Source organism: Ambystoma mexicanum, chromosome 5p, assembly GCF_040938575.1.
Source record: "Ambystoma mexicanum isolate Mex_15411 chromosome 5p, UKY_AmexF1_1, whole genome shotgun sequence".
Lineage (NCBI taxonomy): Eukaryota > Metazoa > Chordata > Amphibia > Caudata > Ambystomatidae > Ambystoma > Ambystoma mexicanum.
In genome coordinates this window covers 444908067-444928981 of record NC_090930.1, presented here as the reverse complement: position 1 = coordinate 444928981, position 20915 = coordinate 444908067, and the positions used below count along the sequence as shown (strand labels likewise).

The following is a 20915-nucleotide window of genomic DNA, read 5'->3' as shown; positions in this document are numbered from 1 at the left end:
GGCCTGATCAGTGATACCCAGGTTATCACAGAGATGATTGAGCAGAATGGCATGGTTGACCGTGTGAAAGGCAGAAAACAGAATGAATAGGAGGAGCACAGAAGGGATGTTGGAGTCAAGGTTGGAGAGCAGGTCTTTGCGGATGTTCAGGAGAGCAGTTTCCATGCTTCTGGCTGCTCTGAAGCCAGACTGAGGGTCATGGAGACAACCAATAGACTCAGTGTGAGGATTAAGCAGGGAGATGGCCAGCTTTTCCAAGAGTTTGCCCAGAAAAGGAGTGATAGAAATCGGGTGATAATTAGCCAGACAAGCAGGGTCGGTTGTGGGTTTTTTGAAAAGAGGGTGCACAACAGACTGCTTAAGAGGGCAGGGGAAGGCTCCAGAGGGTTGAGGGAATGGCTACAGGAGTCGACCAGAGCAGGAGCAAGGTGTCAATGTGGTCATTGATGATTTTGGATGAACAGGGAAGAACCTGTTTTGACGAGACTTTCATAGATCAGAAATCTCATCAGGGGAGAACAGAGGAAAAGATGAGGGAGGAGAGGCAGCTGCAGGGGGGCCAGAGGAATCAGCAAGAGAAGGGGGAGGATGAGGAGAGCATGAGAGGATGGACAGGACGTCCTGGATTTTTTAAATGAAATGAGAGGCCTGGGCCGTGCAAAATGCCTGGGAGGCGACATGAGCGTTTCAGCTGGCCTATTTAAGGACAATGGGCCTCATTCTGACCCTGTCGGCATCCTGGCATTAAAGACACCAGGATACCGGCATTTGGTACTTACCTATACCGGCACTTGGTCCGGCGGCATTGTGACCGGATTACGAGTGCCGGCGGGATGGTGTTCATCCCCATTCATGGAGTCCGATAGGACTCCATGAGGGGATTTGCCATCATTACCGCCATCAGTGGAAGTAATGACTGCCTTTATTGCTGGTAGGGCACCTGGCTAACCTCCAAGTGTTAGCTGAAGATAATCCAGGTGCCCCACCGGCAAACCCCTAGTCAGGCGGTCCCGTAAAGTGCTGGTATCCACAAATACCAGCACTTTTTTACTGTACCGTCCGACTTGGAATGAGGCCCATTGATCTTTATGTGTTTTTGGAAACATAGAAATTAGTCAGTCGCTGTGAATATTCAACTTGCACTATTGTGCTAGTAAAACATTCTTAGTGCCATAAACCAGTAAACATTAGTCTTTTGTTAATTTTGATCATATAATACTGAACTTATTTCTGAGAAAATGTATAAATGTGATATGTACGAGCTTCATTATTTATCCTTTGATCAAGTACTTGATAGAGATGATGGTAATTTTGATAAAGAGCATTAAGTTTTTTTGAACTTCAGCATTCAAGGTTTGTTCTTCGTAATCAATGAATAGATTAGAAACCTTAGGAGGAGCAATAAAGACAAATCAATCATCTAGCTAGTAACTATTCCTTATGACGCATGGCCATTAGAATACAGTGGGCAACCATGTTTAGTATTTCTAATTCCATTCATGCATTCTCTCAGAGATTACCATCCTTCATTTACAGAAAGAGTTTTGTATTTGGTGAGAAACTGTTGAACTTGCTAAACATTTAGTCCTGATGAATCAAGGCAATAAAATGCACATGGAACAAAAATATTGAGAAGGTGATGCCCATTGCTGGAGGAACTAAACATCATTAGCTATTACTTATGTATATGAAATATGAACATTTGAAGATATCAAAATAGTGAACTATATAAAACCTAACAAATGGTTAACAACCAATAAAAACCTGGACCTCAGGAAGGCATGCATGTATTTGAAACACGAAACCCTATGTATATACTTTCCAGGAGCACCTGGTCGTCATTTATTTTATTTTATTGAGCATTGGTTAGGCGCTTATAGATTGGTGAATGGAGCTCAAACATTCTTCAAAGTCAAGACACCTGAGATGTGAGATCAGCGTACTGGAACCAGGAGTTGGTTTTCTTTGGAACTCTACCTCTCTTGTCATCAAGTGTCATCCATCATGCGCTTCATCGTCAACTAGGAACTCCTTATCCTACTATCCCATGTATTGCTCTTTCTCCTCTCCCTGCACCTTTGCACTTTTCCCTTTCCCCCTTCCCATGCATTTGCGCAATCTGAATGACACCAGGCATAGTAGGATCGTTATCTGTCTTACCTCTTGTCCCCTCCCTTGCCTCGTCGCGCCTTGAAACACTTGTGTATAGGCGCGTTATAAATATCATATCATATCATATCATGCACGTCAAACTGCTTTTCCTCTTGCTCATTGTACAGTGAGTGATGTCCATCAGGAACATAGACATGATCACCATCAACACCTTCTGGCATGTGGAAGAGAACTAAGCTTCTTATTATTCTCGTGCTCTGAAACACTTATGTACGAGCGCAATAGATATAAAATATCAATATCAATATTGTATTTGTAGACACATCTGGTGCTGCTTATCCACAATGCCCATCAGTGTCTCCCTTTGAACCTCCCTCTGATTGCATGTTAATGTGTGGCAGGCCATCATAATGCTTTTGCCACCTTCAGTTTCTCCATTAATGTAACCAGTAGCCTGCCCAGATGCTGCATCTTCTTCTGCAAACCCACCTTGAGATGCCACCTCGTAGTGCTCTATTGCCAGTTATTTAGTTTGTTGTTGCTTTACTCTGTCCATTGTATTCCTTTCAGGAAAAAGCATTTCTTCTACTGTCAAGTTCACACTCGCTATTTTATTGCTGACAGTTTTTATTTATTTATATGTTTATATCGCGCCAAAAGCCTGTAGCCATCGAGGCGCTCTGTTGTGGTCATGGACATAGTAGTGGCAATTTTAGCATCTGACTTGGGTACTGCCATGTAATTTGTCACATGTGCAGCCTCTCCTGTGCTCATGTATGCCATGTTGCTCCTATGGCTCCCTAACAGGCTGGAGTGCTATACCGCTGCCTGCCTCTCTGCACCCTTCTCCAACGCTAAGCGCCTGCCACAGAATAAATGCAGACTAGTAACGTGTGATAGGTAAACCTTTATAATAATCAGCAATAGCGGAAATTCGACGTTTTTTAATGAAAAGTCTGGCTCTGTCCCCCAACTAGCAGAAAGACCAATTGATGCATGTTGTGTTATGTTACCCTTATGCAGTATAACTAAGTGAAATTATTTGCCAAATTTGATTTGTTCCTTCAGTTAGAAGCATCTGTGTTAACATCTGGGGGAGATGTGGGTGGAAAACAGAACCTCTCAACAATGTTTGTACATATGGCCTCTCATTATTCAGCGAATCGGCCGCATCGCCCACATATTTTGCGAGTACACAGCCTTTTGAGTCGTGTTTATCATTTCTCCAGGAGGTGGCTTCTTGCCATTCAAGAACACCTTCATTCGCTGGCTCCACCCACACTGCAAGTGGGAGGAGAGTCCTGCAAGTGAGAGGAGAGTACTGCGAGTGGGAGGAGAGTTCTGCAAGTGGGAGGAGAGAACTGCAAGTGGGAGGACAGTACTGCAAGTGGGAGGACAGTACTGCAAGTGGGAGGAGAGTACTGCAAGTGGTAGGAGAGTACTGCAAGTGGTAGGAGAGTACTGCGAGTGGGAGGAGTGTACTGCAAGTGGGAGGAGAGTATGAAGTCGGCATCCTCTAAATTGGCCTTTAGGTACCCACCGCCACTCTTTCTGCAGCAGTAGTGGCCGCAGGCTTAAATCCTACCTGTTGCACCCTTGAGAGACAGGGGGTCAGGGTTTGAACCAGGTGTGAGCTCATCAACCGGTAACCTCTTTAAATGTGTTAGGTACATATTGTTATTTGTGTATTTATTATGGCATGATTTTATGAGATAAAGACTCTCCCAGATGATGTTCTGTTTCTACCATTGGTATCCTACACAAATGAGTACACAAAGAGTACTCACTGTCTTCATCCCGGCGCCAGGAAGGGTTTGAAGTTGCTTATGTGCCTATGGTTTGTGCGATCATCTACTCCCATCAGCCCACTACAGGGAATTTCTTGTAGAGCTGCTGGTAGTTGTAGTTTTAAACATTTTGCGAGTGCTGAGAAAAAAGTTACAGTTGGAGGCAATGCTTTGTGAGAATCCTGGTGTGTTCCCCTAAAGCACATTGGGCGCATATACTTTCCAGACGCACCTGTTGAAAAGATTTTTCTCAGGGTGTTGGGCGTCGAGGCACTATGTTGTGTTCACCCACCACATACCTCTGTTTTAAACATATTCCTCACTATTCTTCAGCGTTCTTACCTAATTAAAATGCAGCTGAGGTTGCAGCACACACTTTTTGCCAACCAGCTGCTCTTCTTGGCAAAGGAACCTATTAAAACTATGCTCTAACAAGCCCCTCTTTCATCAGCTTTAATAATGGCCCTTTTACAGGCCATTAGTGTAGATAGCAAACAATTGTGAGCTAGGCACCATAGACTTTGCTCCTGTCCTCTGGTGCTGGCAGTGATTATGTACATCATATCAGTGTCTTCAATTTGTTACCATTTCTCTACCCTTGCCACAAAGACATTGCAGTTCCTGCAGTTGCCAATGGATGTCAGTGATCTGCCTAATAGAAGCCTCATCCTTCATCTGTGGTTATGGATGGTAGCGTATTAGAGTGCGGATGAGAGGAAAGCCCATGCAGTGGGCGGCTTCTGTCAGATAAACCGTTAGTATTCATGGTCTATCAGTTGGGGACTACAGCATCTTTTCCTATATGTGCGCCTCTACTTTATTCCATGTATATATCACATAAGCACCCGGGTGGGGGGGTGCAGCCAATCAGTTTCTGCAGATTGTGGGCTGCCATCTTTCCCCCCACCCTCCCTCCTGTAACTATTTTTTATATCCGAACCCCCTCCGAACTTACTTGGCTAATGCGGTGGCGCCGCCGTCTGCTACCGCACAGAAACAACTTCCCTTTTACCGGCTGCCATGGTCATAGAACAGGTCTCTGTATGGAGCCCCGCCTTAGATGGTGGCCATTTTGGTAAAGTATTTTCCTTCATTCAACAGCATTGAATGAAGGAAGATCCTTTTTTTTTAGCACCGTAGATTACCGCTTTGGGATCCTGGGTGCTAATGGCGTTAATCCCCCGTTCCAAGGGCTGGAATGGGGGTAATGGCCCAGTGCCCTCGTTATAGGCCATCGCTTCGCTCAGGCAGATAACTTGGGCTGCCAGACCGTTACCCCCATTGCAGCCATTGGAACGGGGGATTAATGCCATAGTATAACATTAAAAGTTGATACCGACAGAGTCATTGATTATGGCCAGAATAGCTCTCGGCATACAGAAGTTGCTTCAGTATATAAGATGACCATGGTTAGGCCAATAATCAGATTTATGGCTACTGCATAGCAGAACATGCCATCTCCTGGGGGTTTCCAAGCCATACCTGAATCCAACAAAACATAGCCTAACATTTGGGTTTTATGTCACTGTTAGGGAGTTTCGCAAAAGTCCACTTTATGTGGGACTTTAGAATACTCACACTTGGGAGTCAGCTTGTCTTCAGCCTCAGGATCCATGCCTCTTATGCAGGAACCCAGCAAATCATCACCCATCCACCATTCAATCTGTGGGTGGTGGCTGTGCTTGGCGGGCTACATATGGGGATCCGCTGAAGACAAAAGTAAAAAAAAGGGCCTCCTCCACCCTACACGTCAGATGAATGACCAAGAAGGGACAAGCCATCTTTCATTGGCGAGAAAAGAACACAGTCACCATTTTGACCCTTTCGTGCGATGCTGCGGATGTGAGTACAGCCTGGTGTAAAAATTACACAAAGGAAGGTAGGGTAAAACCACTGCCATCAGCCTTGCAGATTGGCTTGTCACTGTAACCAAAATGTTACAGGAGCAGTGAGAAAGGGGATACATTGTAGCCCCTCAGCATGAAACATAAGGTGGGGTGTGCTGATCTCACAATAGAAAAAGATAGGAAGGATATAAATATCACACTGTAACAGAAAATAAAGAGGGAAGCACAAAGGGCACGGAGAGTGCTGTGTGCTGCAAAGGTCAAAAACAGGTGAGGTGCCACAAAACTTTGAGAAAGGCATTACTCCAAGAAAAAGGTATAAAAGGAAATACAAAATGATCCCAAAGATAGGGTAAAAGAATGAGTGTGTGTGGAAAAAGAGTCCGACTCACTCAGAGGAACAGCCCAAAAATCCAGTAGTCCAGCGTAAAGTTCTGGGGGTCTCACATGTGAAGGGGATTTCACATAAAAATGAAAATCTACCTATCAGGTACCCATTTTACACTAACCCTTAAGAGGCCACGGTCTGTTCCTACTAAGCATATATCAGGTCTGGAGATTGAATCCATGGTCTCTTTCTCGGAGACTCCTTTTTGGGGTTCCTTAAGTGGGCACTGGGCAGTAACTAGGTAGTATGCTGTTTTATACTTTAATACTGCATTGTTGTTAACTTCAAGTGACACTTTGGATATGCTGGTGGGGAGCCAGGGGTGTCAACTCTGACCTTTGAACTTTTATTTGTTGAAGAGCAACAGCAGGGTGACATTGGAGCAGGGACTTTACCGTACCTGACACCATGTTGAACAGTACCAAGTTTGATACCCGCCATCTCCTCACCCAAGTCCCCCTAGGTACTCCTACCTTCTCATTACCCATATCAATTTATATACCCCAACTTCTTACCTGCCTCCACTTAACCTCCCAACCACCTCACCCGCCCCTTCCAGTTATCTCTGCATTCTTCTCACTCACCCTTACCCAGGTACCCCCACCTTCGCCTCACAGTCCCCCAATCTGGTACCCCCGACTTCTTGCCCATACTGCGTAGTTCCCACATGCTCCTTTTGCACCACCCCCTTTCTCTTTTGATACCGTACACGATTCACATCCACCAGCCCTACACTGTGGCTCTAAGGACCAAGAAACTAGGCACCCCATTGATGGATTGTGCACTGAAAACCAATCCAGCAGAAGGTATCAAGTCATTATTAGCAACTGTAAGCACTACCCAGGCAGTCCACACACTGTTCAAACATTTGGTTACTTTGTAACAGTATGAGTAATGGTTCAACTGAATTATCTTTAATGGATCATACAAGGCGAGCATTCCTGTTCTTCTGAAGACCACCATCCTCACGTTTGTGCATGCAAGGTTTGAGGGTGACCACACCCAACTTTGTACACACATTCTAGCATATGTAAAAGCAGAAAATGTGCCCCCTCCCTGCACCCAAGAGGGGACTAAGTGTAGACAAGGTAAGATCCTTCTGTACACTTCTCCTTATTAGTCCCCAAGACCAGTGGCTGGTCCAATGACAGCTGTCAACACACCTCAGTGTACTCACCCCTAACTTTCCCCTTGGTCCCAAAGGCTATTGGCTGGTGCACATGCAGCTGTCAACTCTCCCCTCCTGCACCCACCCCACACCTTCCTGCCTTTGTCTGTGAGACCAATGGCTGGTCAATGGCAGCCATCAACCTTCTCTCCTGTACCTGACCTACCTCTCCCCCTTTTCATCCCCAAGACCTGTGACTGGTCCAGTGACAGTTATCAACGTCCCCCTGCTGACTCAGATTGTTCCTTCCCATTCTACTCCTCTTACTCTGAACAATAGCCCTTAAGTTGTGCCCACACCGGGTTCATAGATTTAGGTCAGAAGATGCCAGTGGAGCACGGACGGAAATGTACCCCTGTTCTCCTATGAGGCTGCTACAGAGGAGTACTTGGGTTATTGTCATGTACTGTGCATTATTTGCAGGGGTCCTCTTTGTAATCCTGTCTTGCATACAGAAACATCCTCTGCTTAGTTATGCTCTCAGAATAAAGCAGGGCATGTGTCCCGACCTTCAAGTGGGCCACCCACTTTTCCTCGTTGACAAAGAGGATCATTGGGCATAGCCTGTAGAGTCCAACTATGGCATGGATCTAAAAACAGAAAGGACCACTGTCCCACATAGCACCCAAACATTAAGAACAGAGTGGGTGAGGGGGACAAGACAAGCCATTGCTAGAAACATGACAGTATCTGATATTGAATGTGACCCGGATGCGTTTGCTCCCAAGACTCAAACAAAGTGATATTCAGAAATGTCCAGTAACTGACCTTGCCGTCACCGACTTCTGGCAATCACGCTAGATCACACCTATGTTGGGCTTGATCTTGTGATTTTGCAACAGGGTCAACTTTAGCTCTCACAGGGTCCCCATGTCATCTTGTTTCAGCAGCTCTTCATTTATCTTTCACTGGCATCTGAAACAGAGCACAAGTAAAAGGGAATGATACTGACAGTAGCAACAGTGGAGAACTGCTGGACCAGTACTGTCGCCGTAATCATTTACTGAATGGTTAAGACTGAGTCGAATGTTTGTGCACTACTGTATATGAGAAGTAACATTTTGGTCTTAAGTAATTGGAGTCTACCCTGGTTGGCAGGTGTGGGATTCCTCACCACCTACAGTATAAAGCACAACACCCCATAGCAGCGAAACCTTGTACATGAAACAGTGATGCACAACTGTTCGCTGCCCTCATACTTATTTCTCCTCGTCTGTGGGTGCACGTTCCCTTTAGTGAGATAGTAGATGGCAGACTATCTAGACAAACAGTATGGCCAGCTTCAAAACTGGGGTCTTTAATTGGATTACGTAGGGATGGGAAGGGGTACAGAAGGCACCTAAAAGCCTGAAGGTTATTTGTGACATCAAGTAAAATCTTGAATACAGCCATCAATGCTTGGAGCCTTTATTGGGATCTGTTTTCATCATGGGTAGAAATAAATCCCCAATGTGAAAAGGTGAAAACATCTTGCAAAAGGTCAAAGGTGGTACCGAGCACTCTAAAGGAGATTAACATCTAATATCAGTGGGGTGTGACTGCCCCACAGCAACCCAAATGAAGGAGAGAGTATAGGGGCCCTGGTAGAAGCTTCTAAGTGGCCCCTTGTTTGCTGGAGTAGCTGGACCCTCTAACTGCCACCCAGCGTCCATGTAATGGCCCATTGTATTCTAAAGGTGATCTGTTGTTTTCGGTCTGATCTTCCTGATCCTGACACATAAAGATAGCGACTGCTCCACTTGCTCGCACCCCCTTCTCATTTTCACGCTTCAATCTATTTCTTTTTTGCTGATCAAATGTTCCTTTCTGAAGCAGTGCCCTTTTTGATCTGTTTTATGATAAAGGCAATACCCTATTATTGTACTTCCCATAATAATTAAATTGTTTGGGCATGGAAAACGTATTATAGAAAGCCTGCTATAGACATATGCCTTCCTGCTTCTAGGAGCTCCTGACACCATGGGCTCCTTTCTGGTTTTTCGGTGTCCAGTCATTCATTCGAAAACAAAAGGATCGAATGCAATACATTTGAGTCAAAATGTTTTTGGGGGGTTTTAGTATGGGTAAAATTAATGGTTTTGGGCTTAAAAACGGTTGTTTGGGGGGACCCCCAATAAAAAAAGTTTTAAAAAATGTGGTCTTTTTTTCCAGTCCTTTTGACTCTAATGTTTTGCATTTCGATCCTTTGTATTCGATCCTTTCACCCATAAACGATTTTTCTTCTCCCAATTACGTCTTACGATACGGCAAAGCGTGAATCATTTAGGCTCATCTACTCCTCTCTTCAGTGCTTCTCAATTGAGCTATGGCTGATCCCGATATGAAAGGCTCTGAAGCCCTTTTTTCAAATGATTTGACATTTTGTTCACCACAGGCATGAATCTTAGCTTCACTTCAACATCTTCACGTTAATGTTATCAGTTGTTCTTGACAAAATGTTCTGGTATTTCAGGTCAAAATTGAGCTTCCCATTCACCTTACTGCAAAGCACCATCTGCTATTCACCTTCTTCCATGTCAGTTGCGACATTAACGCCAAAGGGACAACCAAAAAGCACGAGACAGTGGAAACCTCAGGTATGTGCATGTTCAGTAGAAATAGAACGTCTCTTGAAGGCTTTGATGGTTTTGTTTCTCTAAAATACCGTTCATTGAGTATTGCACAAGATATTGCAGGAACAGATTGGGAAATAGAAAACAAGCCATGTTATTGAAATGAAGAAGATACATTCATGACGTAGTCATGAGCTTTATGAAATCAAAAACAGTAGATTCACAAAATGTATTATATTAGCACACTAGGGCGGGGGAACCAGCCAATCAGGTGACTAGGAACGCAGGCTTGATCCACCGGTGTAAGCCTGCGTTACAAGCTGCCTGATGGCCGGCTCTCCCATCGCCAATTGTTTATTAACCCCCAATTATCTAATTTGGGCAGCTGCACCTTCCTTTCGGCTTCCCACGGCTGCCATGCAAAGGGAAGAGGGGCTCCGTACGGAGCCCCGCCTTCCCTTTCCATGGCGTCCATGTTGGTAAAGGATTTGCCTTCCTGCAACGGGACGTGCGCAGCGTCCCGTTGTAGTAAGGCAAATCCTTTATTTTTTATTACGTTGGGTTGCCGCTTTGGTAACCCAGAGTGCTAATGGCCTTATGTACCCGTTCCACGGGCAACAACGGTGGGTAACAGCCCTGGGCCCACGTTAATAGTCTTCACTTCCATCGGACCATTAACTGGGGCAGCGGGCCGTTACCCCACGGTGTTGCCTGTGGAACGTTACATAACGCCACATTATTAACCAGGAAGAACTTAAAGCTCTAGGACTCAAGAGCCATGCGTTTGACCATCAACCTAGGTCGCCTATAATGCCCTCCATTTGCCAGCTATTAACCTTGCCTTTAAGCTTGAGAAGGGAAGAGAAAAGCATGCAGTTTTTTAGATGTGACATTTGCTTTTGCTTTTGGCTGTGATTTAATTAGAAAACACAAGGATAATGATGTAATGTATTGCCTGGTATGAAAATGTTCATCGGAAGCCTCTACACATAGGCAAGGGAAGCCTTAATCAGTTCAGGACAAAAATGTATTCCATTACTGAGAGAGCCACGTCATGGCATGGAATGCTGCAATATTGGGGAGCTCTTAGGGGAGTCATATATTTATCGGCTGGTGATTTGCAACTCCATCAGCAGTGTGTGAAACTTATTGAGAGAGCTTGTGAGACTTTGAGCAGTTTATTCGAGTAGAGGTCCCTGATTAAAAAAAAACAGGGATTAGTGCTTGAAAAGACAGTTCTTCAAAAACATTCAGCGGCTTCAAGGAACTATTTCCGAACAGAAGTCTCTTTAGCAATACCCAAGTAAAGAGGGCTTTGGCAGACGTGATACAATCATCATCTTGGTTACCTACATTTCATCTTCGAATCTACTCTGAAGTGTGCATCAAGGCAAATGACAAAGCATTGTAGTGTGATACTGAAATATGTTTTACTTGTATTTATTGTACATTTGTATGGTGTCTATACACAAGTGTTTCTAGGCATCACAAGGCAACAAGGAGGGGGGGCGGGGACAACATTAGTGGTCGTACTAGGCTTTGTGACGTTCTTACCGTGCAAGTGCAGAGACAAAAAGTGCAGGTCAGGGTGGGCGAGGGGGCAGGGCAGGGAAGAGAACAGGGGTTATAGTGGGTAAGTGCAGGAGTGGGGGCCCATGGGCTGAGCAAGTGCTGAGGGGGGTCACAAAGGGCCAGTGCAGGGGAAGTGGAAGAGTGAGAAGTGGAAGAGTGAGCGGGGCCGGATTCAGGCTAGTTGGGGAAGGGTACCCAGGGGCAAGTGCTGGTAGGGATGCTGAGGGGGGACGGTACAAGGAGGGCCTGGCCCCTGAAAGATTCACAAGGGACCAGGCACTAATCGCAGCGGCAGAGGGGCACTAGCACGGGAGGAGGAGAAGGAAGGAGGAGGAGAAAAAGGAAGTCTTGAGAAGGTTCCGAAACTTAAGAAGATCCGGCTCAAGTCTGAGGTGGGTAGGGAGGCCATTCCAGAGGGAGGCTCCTGCCAAGGAAAGGGGTCTGCCTCATGCGCTCTGCTTGGAGAAGCGTCTGGCCTGCAGAGAGTTGGAGCTAGAGGACCAAAGGACTCTAGCAGGCAGGTATTTATGGAGAGAGAGCTGGATGTAGAGAGGTTGCAGGCCCCAGACAGCTCTGTGGGTGATGCAAAGAGTCTTGTATTTGATCCTTGCGGCCACCGGGAGAAAGTGGGGAGATTTTAGGACTGGAGAGATGCAGCCCCTGGGCTTGAGGTCAAGGATAAGTCTCTCTGCCCTATTCTGGATTAGTTGAAGAGGGCGAAGGGAAGATAGAGGCAGTTTAAGGAATAGGCTGTTGCAGTAGTCCAGCCTTGAGAGAACCAGGCGTCTGGAGACATTGCACTTCTGGGGTAAGGTAAGGAAAGGGAGAATTCCTCTGAGGAGGTGGAGCTGAAAGTTGGACTTCTGAGCAAGGTCTGTGATGTTGCGAGAGAAGGAGAGAGAGAGGAGTCAAAGATGACCCCACGGTTTTTATCCTCACAAGAGGGTGATGGGGAGGGAACCTAAGGAGGGTGGCCAGAGAGTGGGGGGAAACAGGGAGCAGGGATCCCAATGAGAATGATCTCTTTCTTACTGCCACTAAGGCAGAGTTCGTTAGCAGAGCACCATGCCTGAATAGCAGTTAGGCAGTCAGGTATGAGAGAGGAAGGAGAGGAGGTAGAAGATGGAAGTTTAAAGGAAAGCTGAGTGTTGTCTGCATAACATTGGAAGTGAGGAGGGAAGGTGGTCCAGCTGGGCATGGTAGATGTTGGAGAGCCATAGCGATATGATAGAGCCCTGAGGGACGCCACATGTAGAGTGTGAGGTGGAGGAAAGAAAAGGGCCAATTGAACTTGGGATGGTCGGTCTGAAATGAAGGTGATCAGCCACGCCAGTGCCCGGCCCCTGATGCCTAAGGCATCATGGAGACGATTTATGAGGATGGCATGATTGACCGTGTCAAAGACAGAAGTAAGATCAAGAAGGACCAGAACAGATGGAGAGTTTGAGTCCAAATTTGAGAGCAGAACTTCACAGGTGTTCAGGAGAGCAGTTTCCATGCCTCTGGATGCTAGACTGGTGGTCGTGGAGGCAGCCAGACAATTAGGTGTGATGGGCCAGTTGGGGGATGACCAAATTCTCTGTGAGAAAGCGTTGATAGAGATAGCGTCATACTTGGTAGGGTATGAGCGATCTACAGATGGCTTTCTTAGGAGAGGATGCACAAGAGAATGCTTGAGGGGTTGTGGGAAAGAGTCAATGGCAAAGGAGTGGTTTCAGAGGTCAGCCAAGGAGGAGGTGAGAGAGTAAATGTTGTCCTTGATAGTGCTGGAAGAGCAGGGGAGCACCAGATTGGAGGAGACACTTCACTCGGTGGAATGCGGGAGAAGGAGGAGAGAATGTGGGGTCTGGGGAGGGCCAAGGGAGGCAAGAGAAAAGGGGGACGTGCAAAGGAGTAGATGACAGTGAGGACAGAATATCCTGAGTTTTGATGAAGAGGGAGGCAAGACTATTGCAGAGGGCCTGGGAGGGAAGGGGAGAGGAGGAGACTTCAGTAGGATTGGCAAGTTCCTTGCAGATTTTGAAAAGGTCAGCCATGTTGTTAGTTGCCCCAGAGATGCAGGCTTGGACATGAGCAGCTGTCTTCTTGGAAAAAGAGAGAAGAGCAGTTCAATATGGGTCTTGCAAGCTGCAGGATGGTGTAGCCAACCCTCATGGCCTGGAAATAACACAAGTCGCAGCTAAGATCAAAAGTAGGGAGCATCATGATAAGATAGTAGGATACAGGAGGGAGGGGATTCCAGGCAAGGACAGGGCCAAACAGGGTTACAAAATACTAAGAAAGTGCCCTCAGATGCATGCTCTTTGACAGGACGCCCAGGTCTAGGAAGCCTTAGGGCTGACAATAAATAGGAGGAAAGGGTGACTGAGGGTCACATGATTTCTCACCCGACCCTCCTGCACAGCCTAGGTGGGTAGAGCAATGCAGCGGCTTGGGAGGCCGTGCAGTTCAGGGAGGTGGCGCCTCAATTCCAGATGGAGCTGCACAGGCACCGGCACATGGCAGCTGTCAGTGGAATAAGATAGGAGGGACCTGGCAATAGGAAAGTACTTCCTGTTATAAGGACATTTGATCTCTCACATGACCTTCCTGCATGGCCAGGTGGTGGTAAAGCAGTCGGGAGGCTTTACAGTTCATGGTGGCAGCGTCTCAGTTCCAGATGGAGCGGCACAGCACAGGCAGACCGCAGCTGCATGGAACAAGACAGGAGGACCAAGGTATTAGGAAAGTAATTACTGTTATATGGACACATGATCTGTCACGTGTCAATATAACAGGTGAATGCCTAACTAATATGTAGACAGGGAGAGAGAATTAGGATAAAAGAAAATAGATGAAGGAACAGCACAATCCTATGGAGAAGAGGAAAAAACAGAGAATCTCAATTTTGGAGGTGTTGAGGTGAACAGAGTGAGATCACATCCAACACATGACAGTTGAGACACAGACAGAAACAGAAGAGTGACGTGAATCCTAAAAAGAGAAGAGTCATCAGCAATAAAGTGACAGTAAATGCCAAATGAGTAAATAGTACGAAAGGGAAGGATAGAATATAATGGAGAAGGTACAAGGCCAAGGAGCAAGTCTTGCAGGACTCCAAATCGCAAAGGTAGAGATGAAGGCAACTTCCCATCCCATGATAAAGAAAATGAGTGATTGGAGAAATAAGAGGAAAACCATCATCGAACAACCCCAAAATACCCAGATAAGAAAGAATGGAACAAAAAGTCAAACGAGTCACTGTGTCCGATACATCAAGATGAATTAGAAGAGAATATTGCTCCATGTGACGAGAAGGGCTCAGAAAAGGAGGGACGCGCAAAAGAGCACTTTCAGTAGAGTGAGCAGGAAGGAACCGAGATTGTAGAGGAGAAAGAAGATATTTAAAATCATGGTATAAAATAGCTGGGAATGACAGCACATGTCAAAGGTTAACATCAAAAATGAAGGAGAGAGAAAGGGAGATATTTAGAGGGAGGAGAAGAATCTAGAGAAGGCTCCTTAAGAATAGGTAGAATACTTTGTGTGCTTGAAGGGAATCAAACAAATACCATTGCACAGAGAGGAGCTGAAAAGAGAAGTCAAGGAATGAAGAAAGAAGCAGTAAACCAGAGGAAAGAGAGGAGAAGAGAGAGGATCCACAGGCACAGCAGTGGGTTAGCCAGTTTAAACAAAAGATATTGTGAGGATTCAGTGAATGGTGTAAAACGAGAAAATGATGATGTGCCAGAAGAAGAGGAAGAGGAGACAGAGGGAATAGAAGGACCAGAATTGTTATTCTAACAGGTAAAGCAAAACGCAAAGGCTGTCATTGGATTTGCCTTCCACTTACATTTCTAAAGAGCTCAACCTCCTCTACATGGAAAGGTGCACTTTGAAATCATACTCACTGCCTTGCCTGAATTTCCTTTTGTAATGAGTGTTTACAACACGTGTCGATGCAATGACGGCCTTGCCACTTCCATGCCTGCCAATGTTCTCATAATGTTCTCTGCCCACAGTCGGCTATGCCTGGATTCCTTTGCTACACGATGGGCGAGTAATTTTTTCTGAACAACAGCTCTCCGTGTCTGCCAACCTGCCCGCTGGCTACCTGAGTCACAACGAATCCGACTCAAAAAGGGTAAGAACATACTTATCAATGTTAAAAACATAGAGCATTAATATGGGCCGTTTGTCACACATATTTTGGTTGAGTAAGTGCTGGTGGTGAATAATTCCTTCCTTGGATCATCATTTTTGTTGCTTGCTTTGCTGCTATGCAGAACACAGGCAACTCATTATTGTGTGCAGGTTTTAGAACTAACAGACACAAAGTTATTTATCATGCAGGGATTTTCAAAATGTTCAGTAGTATGCCTGTTCAAAATGCTGTGACCCCACAATCATAATCGATAATTTGGTTGTGACTTCTAATTGCTTTCTGTGGTCTCCTAAGGTGAACCTATCACAACCTTGTGCCATCCCCACTGGGACATGGCCCACCTGTTTGAGACTTCACAGCACAGCTCAAGAATACAATTTGGCTTGCCGAATCACAAAACCAATCACCTGATTGAAACAGTCCATGTTGCACCATAAGCCAAAGGAATGAAGCTGGCTGAATGCTGCCTTTATCTGCAGTTTTCAGTGAATCTGCACTGAATTAAATGTTCTGTGTCTGATTGCTAGTTTATACCAACTGCCGTTAAGCACTGGCTGCATTGTCCATTGCCCTTTCTGCCTGTCCCAGTTCTGCTTGGCAGTCCCTCATACTATCTCTGCAATAGTGGACAAAGGAGACCCTTCTAAAAGGAAACTCTTTCGCCACCCCCACAGTAGAAGCCACTCTTACCACAGATGCATCCCTGTCAGGGTGGGGGGCACATTCTTTTCACCTTACAGTGCACGGCGTGTGGACTCAGTCACTAGCAGACAAACACATCTGCCCTTTGGAACTCAAAGCAGTGTTCAAAGTCCTAAAAGCCTTCAAACAACAGCTACAAGGGAAAGCAGTTCTCATCCAGATAGACAGTACAAGTACAACAGCCATGTTCTATATAAACAAACAGGACATGACACACACACCAGGGCTGTCCAAACTAGCCCAGAACATTTGGATTTGGGAACTGAGCCACAACATGTTCCTCCTGTCCGAACATGTTTCAGGGGAACACAATCTTCTAGCAGATGTGCTCAGCAGAAACATGCAACTTCACGTAGAGCAGGAAAGGCAGTTGCATGCAAATATTTTACACATCATATTCTCATACTGAGGCCATCCAGAGATCCATCTCTTCGCAACACTAGAAAACGCACAATGCCCGGATGACACCTCCAGGTATCCCCAAGGTCCAAGCGAAATAGCCTGTGGATAAATTGATCAGGGAGATTTGCTTACGCTTTCCCCCCCCGACACCAGGAACAAGTCAAACTTATCTCCAATGTGGGCCCATCAACCATGGTTCTCACACCTAATGAGAATGTCTCTTTTCCCTGCAGTCCAACTACTGTGCCCTTACAACATGCTGTCCCAAGATCAGGGGGAACCCTGCATTCATGGCCTCAAACACTGAACCTAGCAGCTTGGGTCCAGAGTTCATAGAGTTTGACCATTTAAACCTGCCACAAAGATGTATGGACATACATTAGATGTGAGGAGAGCTGCGATGTATTACCTCAATAGGACAAACCCATTGCGGAAAACAGACCAATTCTTTGTTTCCATAGCCCTGGAAGATAAGGGATTCCTCTCTAATAGTCAGCTATTTTAAAATGGATTGAGGAATGCATCAGGATGTGCTACCTCCCACGCCTCGAGAGACACTATTTTCATTATTAAACATTAAGTGACATAATTATTACTCAATTCGTTCTGAACCCTCCACACTCCTGACATGCTTCTCTGTATATTTCCCAACAGAGTCCACAGGATACTCCTACTGTAAAGTTACCCTGTCCTGATGAAGGACATCCCAACAGCAGCTGTACAATCTAAGCTCTTTTAGGCCGAAACACAGTTGCGTTGATGATATGACTTTGAACTTAAGTGCCCTACTGACACATTGTGTGTATTGATTAGTGTTATAGTTGTGTCTCATGTTAAACCTGATAGGATTCTAGAGAATGTATAATTCTCAAATCACGTTCCAAATATTGGCTTTGGGATACCACTCAATGTATCATATATAGGTATTTTTTGTACTTTGTTGAGTATCCTGTGACATTTTGTGAACTGATATTCTATGCTTTTTGTAAATTAAAATTGCCATTTAGCAATCAGTGTCACTATGTTGTAATCAATAGCAGGAGCCAGTGCCTTGGGTTCAATGTCCTTGCTCATTTGTTTTTGAAAAGTTTACCTACCTGGATGGAGCAGGGCCATAACCAGGAGACCTGTTATTTATAAGAAACATGCACAGTTGACATCACTATTTGAACATCGAAAGCACGATGGAATACTCTGCACCTGCCACTAGATGTCAGCTTATGCATAGCATGTGAATCTAAGCAGATACAAGTATCAGAAATAAGATTACTGAATGTAATATATGTCATATAGTTGTACATACAATATTTGGCATAGGGATAAACTTGCTTAACCCCCCGTCTGGAGGTCCTGGCCCTTGCTACAGGCACTTTGCACTCTTACAGTTCACTGTTGAATGGCAGCCTTATCGGGTAAATAACATAAACAATACATAGTCTCACTGGGGTCAATATAGCCACTGTGCAAATGGCAGCATACATTTGCACTGTGCATATGCAAAGATTGTGTAATACCTGGCCATGTCTAGCGTGAGTTTAAGAATTTCTTTACAGTGGGGGAGTGTGTCAGAATTCACCCAAGTCCATGAAAATCATCTCCAATATCGTAAGAACTGGACAACCTACTAGACATCAAGTTACAGTTGTAGTTTTACAAACTGAGTAGTTCATCTCTTGCAACAATAACATATGTATCTTATTGCCTTTCTTTTTCTGTGGTCCTTTTGTAAATTACAGCATAACCCCCTGAGAGGGTTGCCACTGTCAGGAGCAATAACGCTTGTCTCATTTGATCATGCCTGCATCTCATGCATACTGTTCTCCATGTATTTGTGTTTGACATGTCCTTGAAGATGTTTCACTTTTAGAATTGGTAAAATGCCTCACTGGGGATTGTTTATGGCAGTTTAAAAGGAATGTGTGCTGAAGTGCTCCAGCCCGACATCTTGTTTCTCCATCTTCTGGCTGATCTCATCCAGCTAAGAGCTCTTATTCCATGTGTGGTATATTTATCCTAGATGATGTCATGCTGAGTCTAAAAATAATCCCTTGCATGATAAAATATCTCAGTCGGAAGGCTGATCAAATAACTCTAATGGTGCCCGCACATACTTTGTAATGTGCCTTGTGTGCACCATGTTGCAGGTGAAACAGTCAGGATATGCATTGACTGTAGATAAAACTACACAATTATTTACACTTTTTAAAAATCTAATTTTTATTTGTACTATTGTTTTCAGATGAACTGTGACATTAAGTGGGTTGATGGAGCAAAACCGTTGTTTAAGTTCAAAAGCCACTTAGAATCAACGATTTACACACAGGTATGTATTCAGTGCTGCAGATAGAAAAATACATGGCTCTGAGATCCCACCTCTGGTGGGGAGAAGGGTGGCTGTAGTGATGGAGGCAGCGATAGCGGTAGAGTCATGGCGGAGAAGTTATGGGCTTGTGAATAGTGTACAAAACACTGGCCTCAAAGAGGTGACTTAAAATGTGCACAAATTACATAATATGCCAAACTGACAATATGTACATAAATATAGTAATGTGTACAGCAAAAAGAGCATTAGCCTTCCCATGTTTGACGTTCTTCCCCCCTACATGGCTCCCCGAGATGACACAATGGAGCGGACACGGAGCAGTGATGGAAACGTCTTTATTCACGTACCTCCCACCTCAAACTGCCTTCCCACATCCTGTCCCTCCCCTTCCGCCCGCCCCACAGCCTGCTCCTCAGTTCCCTCCCTGCTCACGTGACTCCCTTTTCAACTTCACTGGGACATCACAGCCTCCCCCTCTTTTAACAATGCGTTGACTCTTAGTCCTTCTCTTCAATAAGTATCCCTGGTTTATTTCTGATCCTTCGAGGCCTGCCATAACTACTCACCTGATACCGGTCATGAATCGGTCCATCAGTTACCCCACACATTTCTCCACTTGATTCCTCTCCTTCGTTTGAGACATCATGATCATCTAGATCTGAATCTCGTCCTCGTGACAGTTTCCTGGGATACTTTTGAAATGTAAAGAGTTACGAGTCACACTCTTCCCTTCTTCAACAGTGACGAGAGACCCTTTTACTTTGGAGATGGTTAATCGAGCACTGTCGAAAGTGTACATGTGTTTAAGGGTTTGACGTTGCTGTACAATCACAATGTCTCTGGACACTAAGTCACTTTCTCGTGCTTTCCTTGAGGTGTCTGCACGCCTCTTCATGTTCTCCTTGGCTCGCGTGTCTTGTTGCTGCATTTCTCTGTCTTTGTTGTAAGCTTCCTGAGCTGTGAAATGGGGTAGCCTCGTTTTAATAGGGCGCCCAATTATGACTTCCAATGGTGCTCTTCTGGTGGTGCTGTGAGGGGTGTTTCTATAGTCTCTCTGCAATTTAAACATCATTTTCTCAACGGGTTCTCCTGTCAGATGTGTAATCTAAACATTTCTCTTGATGTTTCTCATGAAGCGTTCAACCGTTCCTTTGACCTGTGGACATAAAGGTGTGATTTGTCTGTGTGTGAATCCCATATACTTAGCAAAAGTCTTAAAGTCCTGCCCAGTGAAAGGGGCCCATTATCTGATATCACTATGCTACGTACCCCGTATGTGGTGAACATCCTATTCAGTGCCAGAATGGTGTGATATGCGGCTGTCGACTCTACCAGTTGGAAGTTCAAGGAAGCAGTTGTATTCATCCACTGCCACTAAGATGTATTCCCCCCATCAATTGGTCCAAAGAAGTCAGTGGCTATTTCATCCCATGCCATTTGTGGTAGCTCCATCATGCACAGCGGTTCAGGTTTGGTGTGAGGACTGATGACAGCACAAGTAGTAGGGCATTGTTTGAAGAGTTCTTCAACTTTTTATCCAGTTGAGAAAACCACACCGTTTGTCTCAACATCCTTTTTGTGGACACTATTCCTCTGTGCCCCTCATGAGCAACCTCTAGTATCCTCCTTTGTAGTGTTTGGGGAATGACGATTTTGGTTCCCTTTAATAATGATACATCTTCCGATCGGACTAGTTCCTCCTTCACTGATATTAGACTTCCGATGTTGTTTTGTGTCTCTGGTCAGGCTCTTTCTCCAGCTTGCTTGGCCTGCTTCCACCTGCCTGACTCAATGCATCAGAATATTATTTGTATGGCTTCATCATTCTCTGTTTCTTGCACAAGTTGTGACAGGCCAACTCTTTTTGGTGCTGCTTCTTGGACCACATAATGTATGTACTGGTCTGCAACCAAAGGTT

General features: G+C 45.2%; 1 protein-coding gene across 5 annotated transcripts in view; it reads left to right on the top strand.

Moving 5' to 3' along the window:
• DOCK11 (dedicator of cytokinesis 11) overlaps window positions 1–20915 on the top strand; it is a 1707663-nt gene that overhangs the window by 738654 nt on the left and 948094 nt on the right. For all 5 annotated transcript variants that reach the window (XM_069612850.1, XM_069612848.1, XM_069612847.1 and 2 more), the window contains 3 exons: window positions 9755–9878; window positions 15428–15549; window positions 18914–18997. In XM_069612850.1, the coding sequence (XP_069468951.1) occupies window positions 9755–9878; window positions 15428–15549; window positions 18914–18997 (330 nt within the window). The remainder of the gene's footprint in view (window positions 1–9754; window positions 9879–15427; window positions 15550–18913; window positions 18998–20915) is intronic.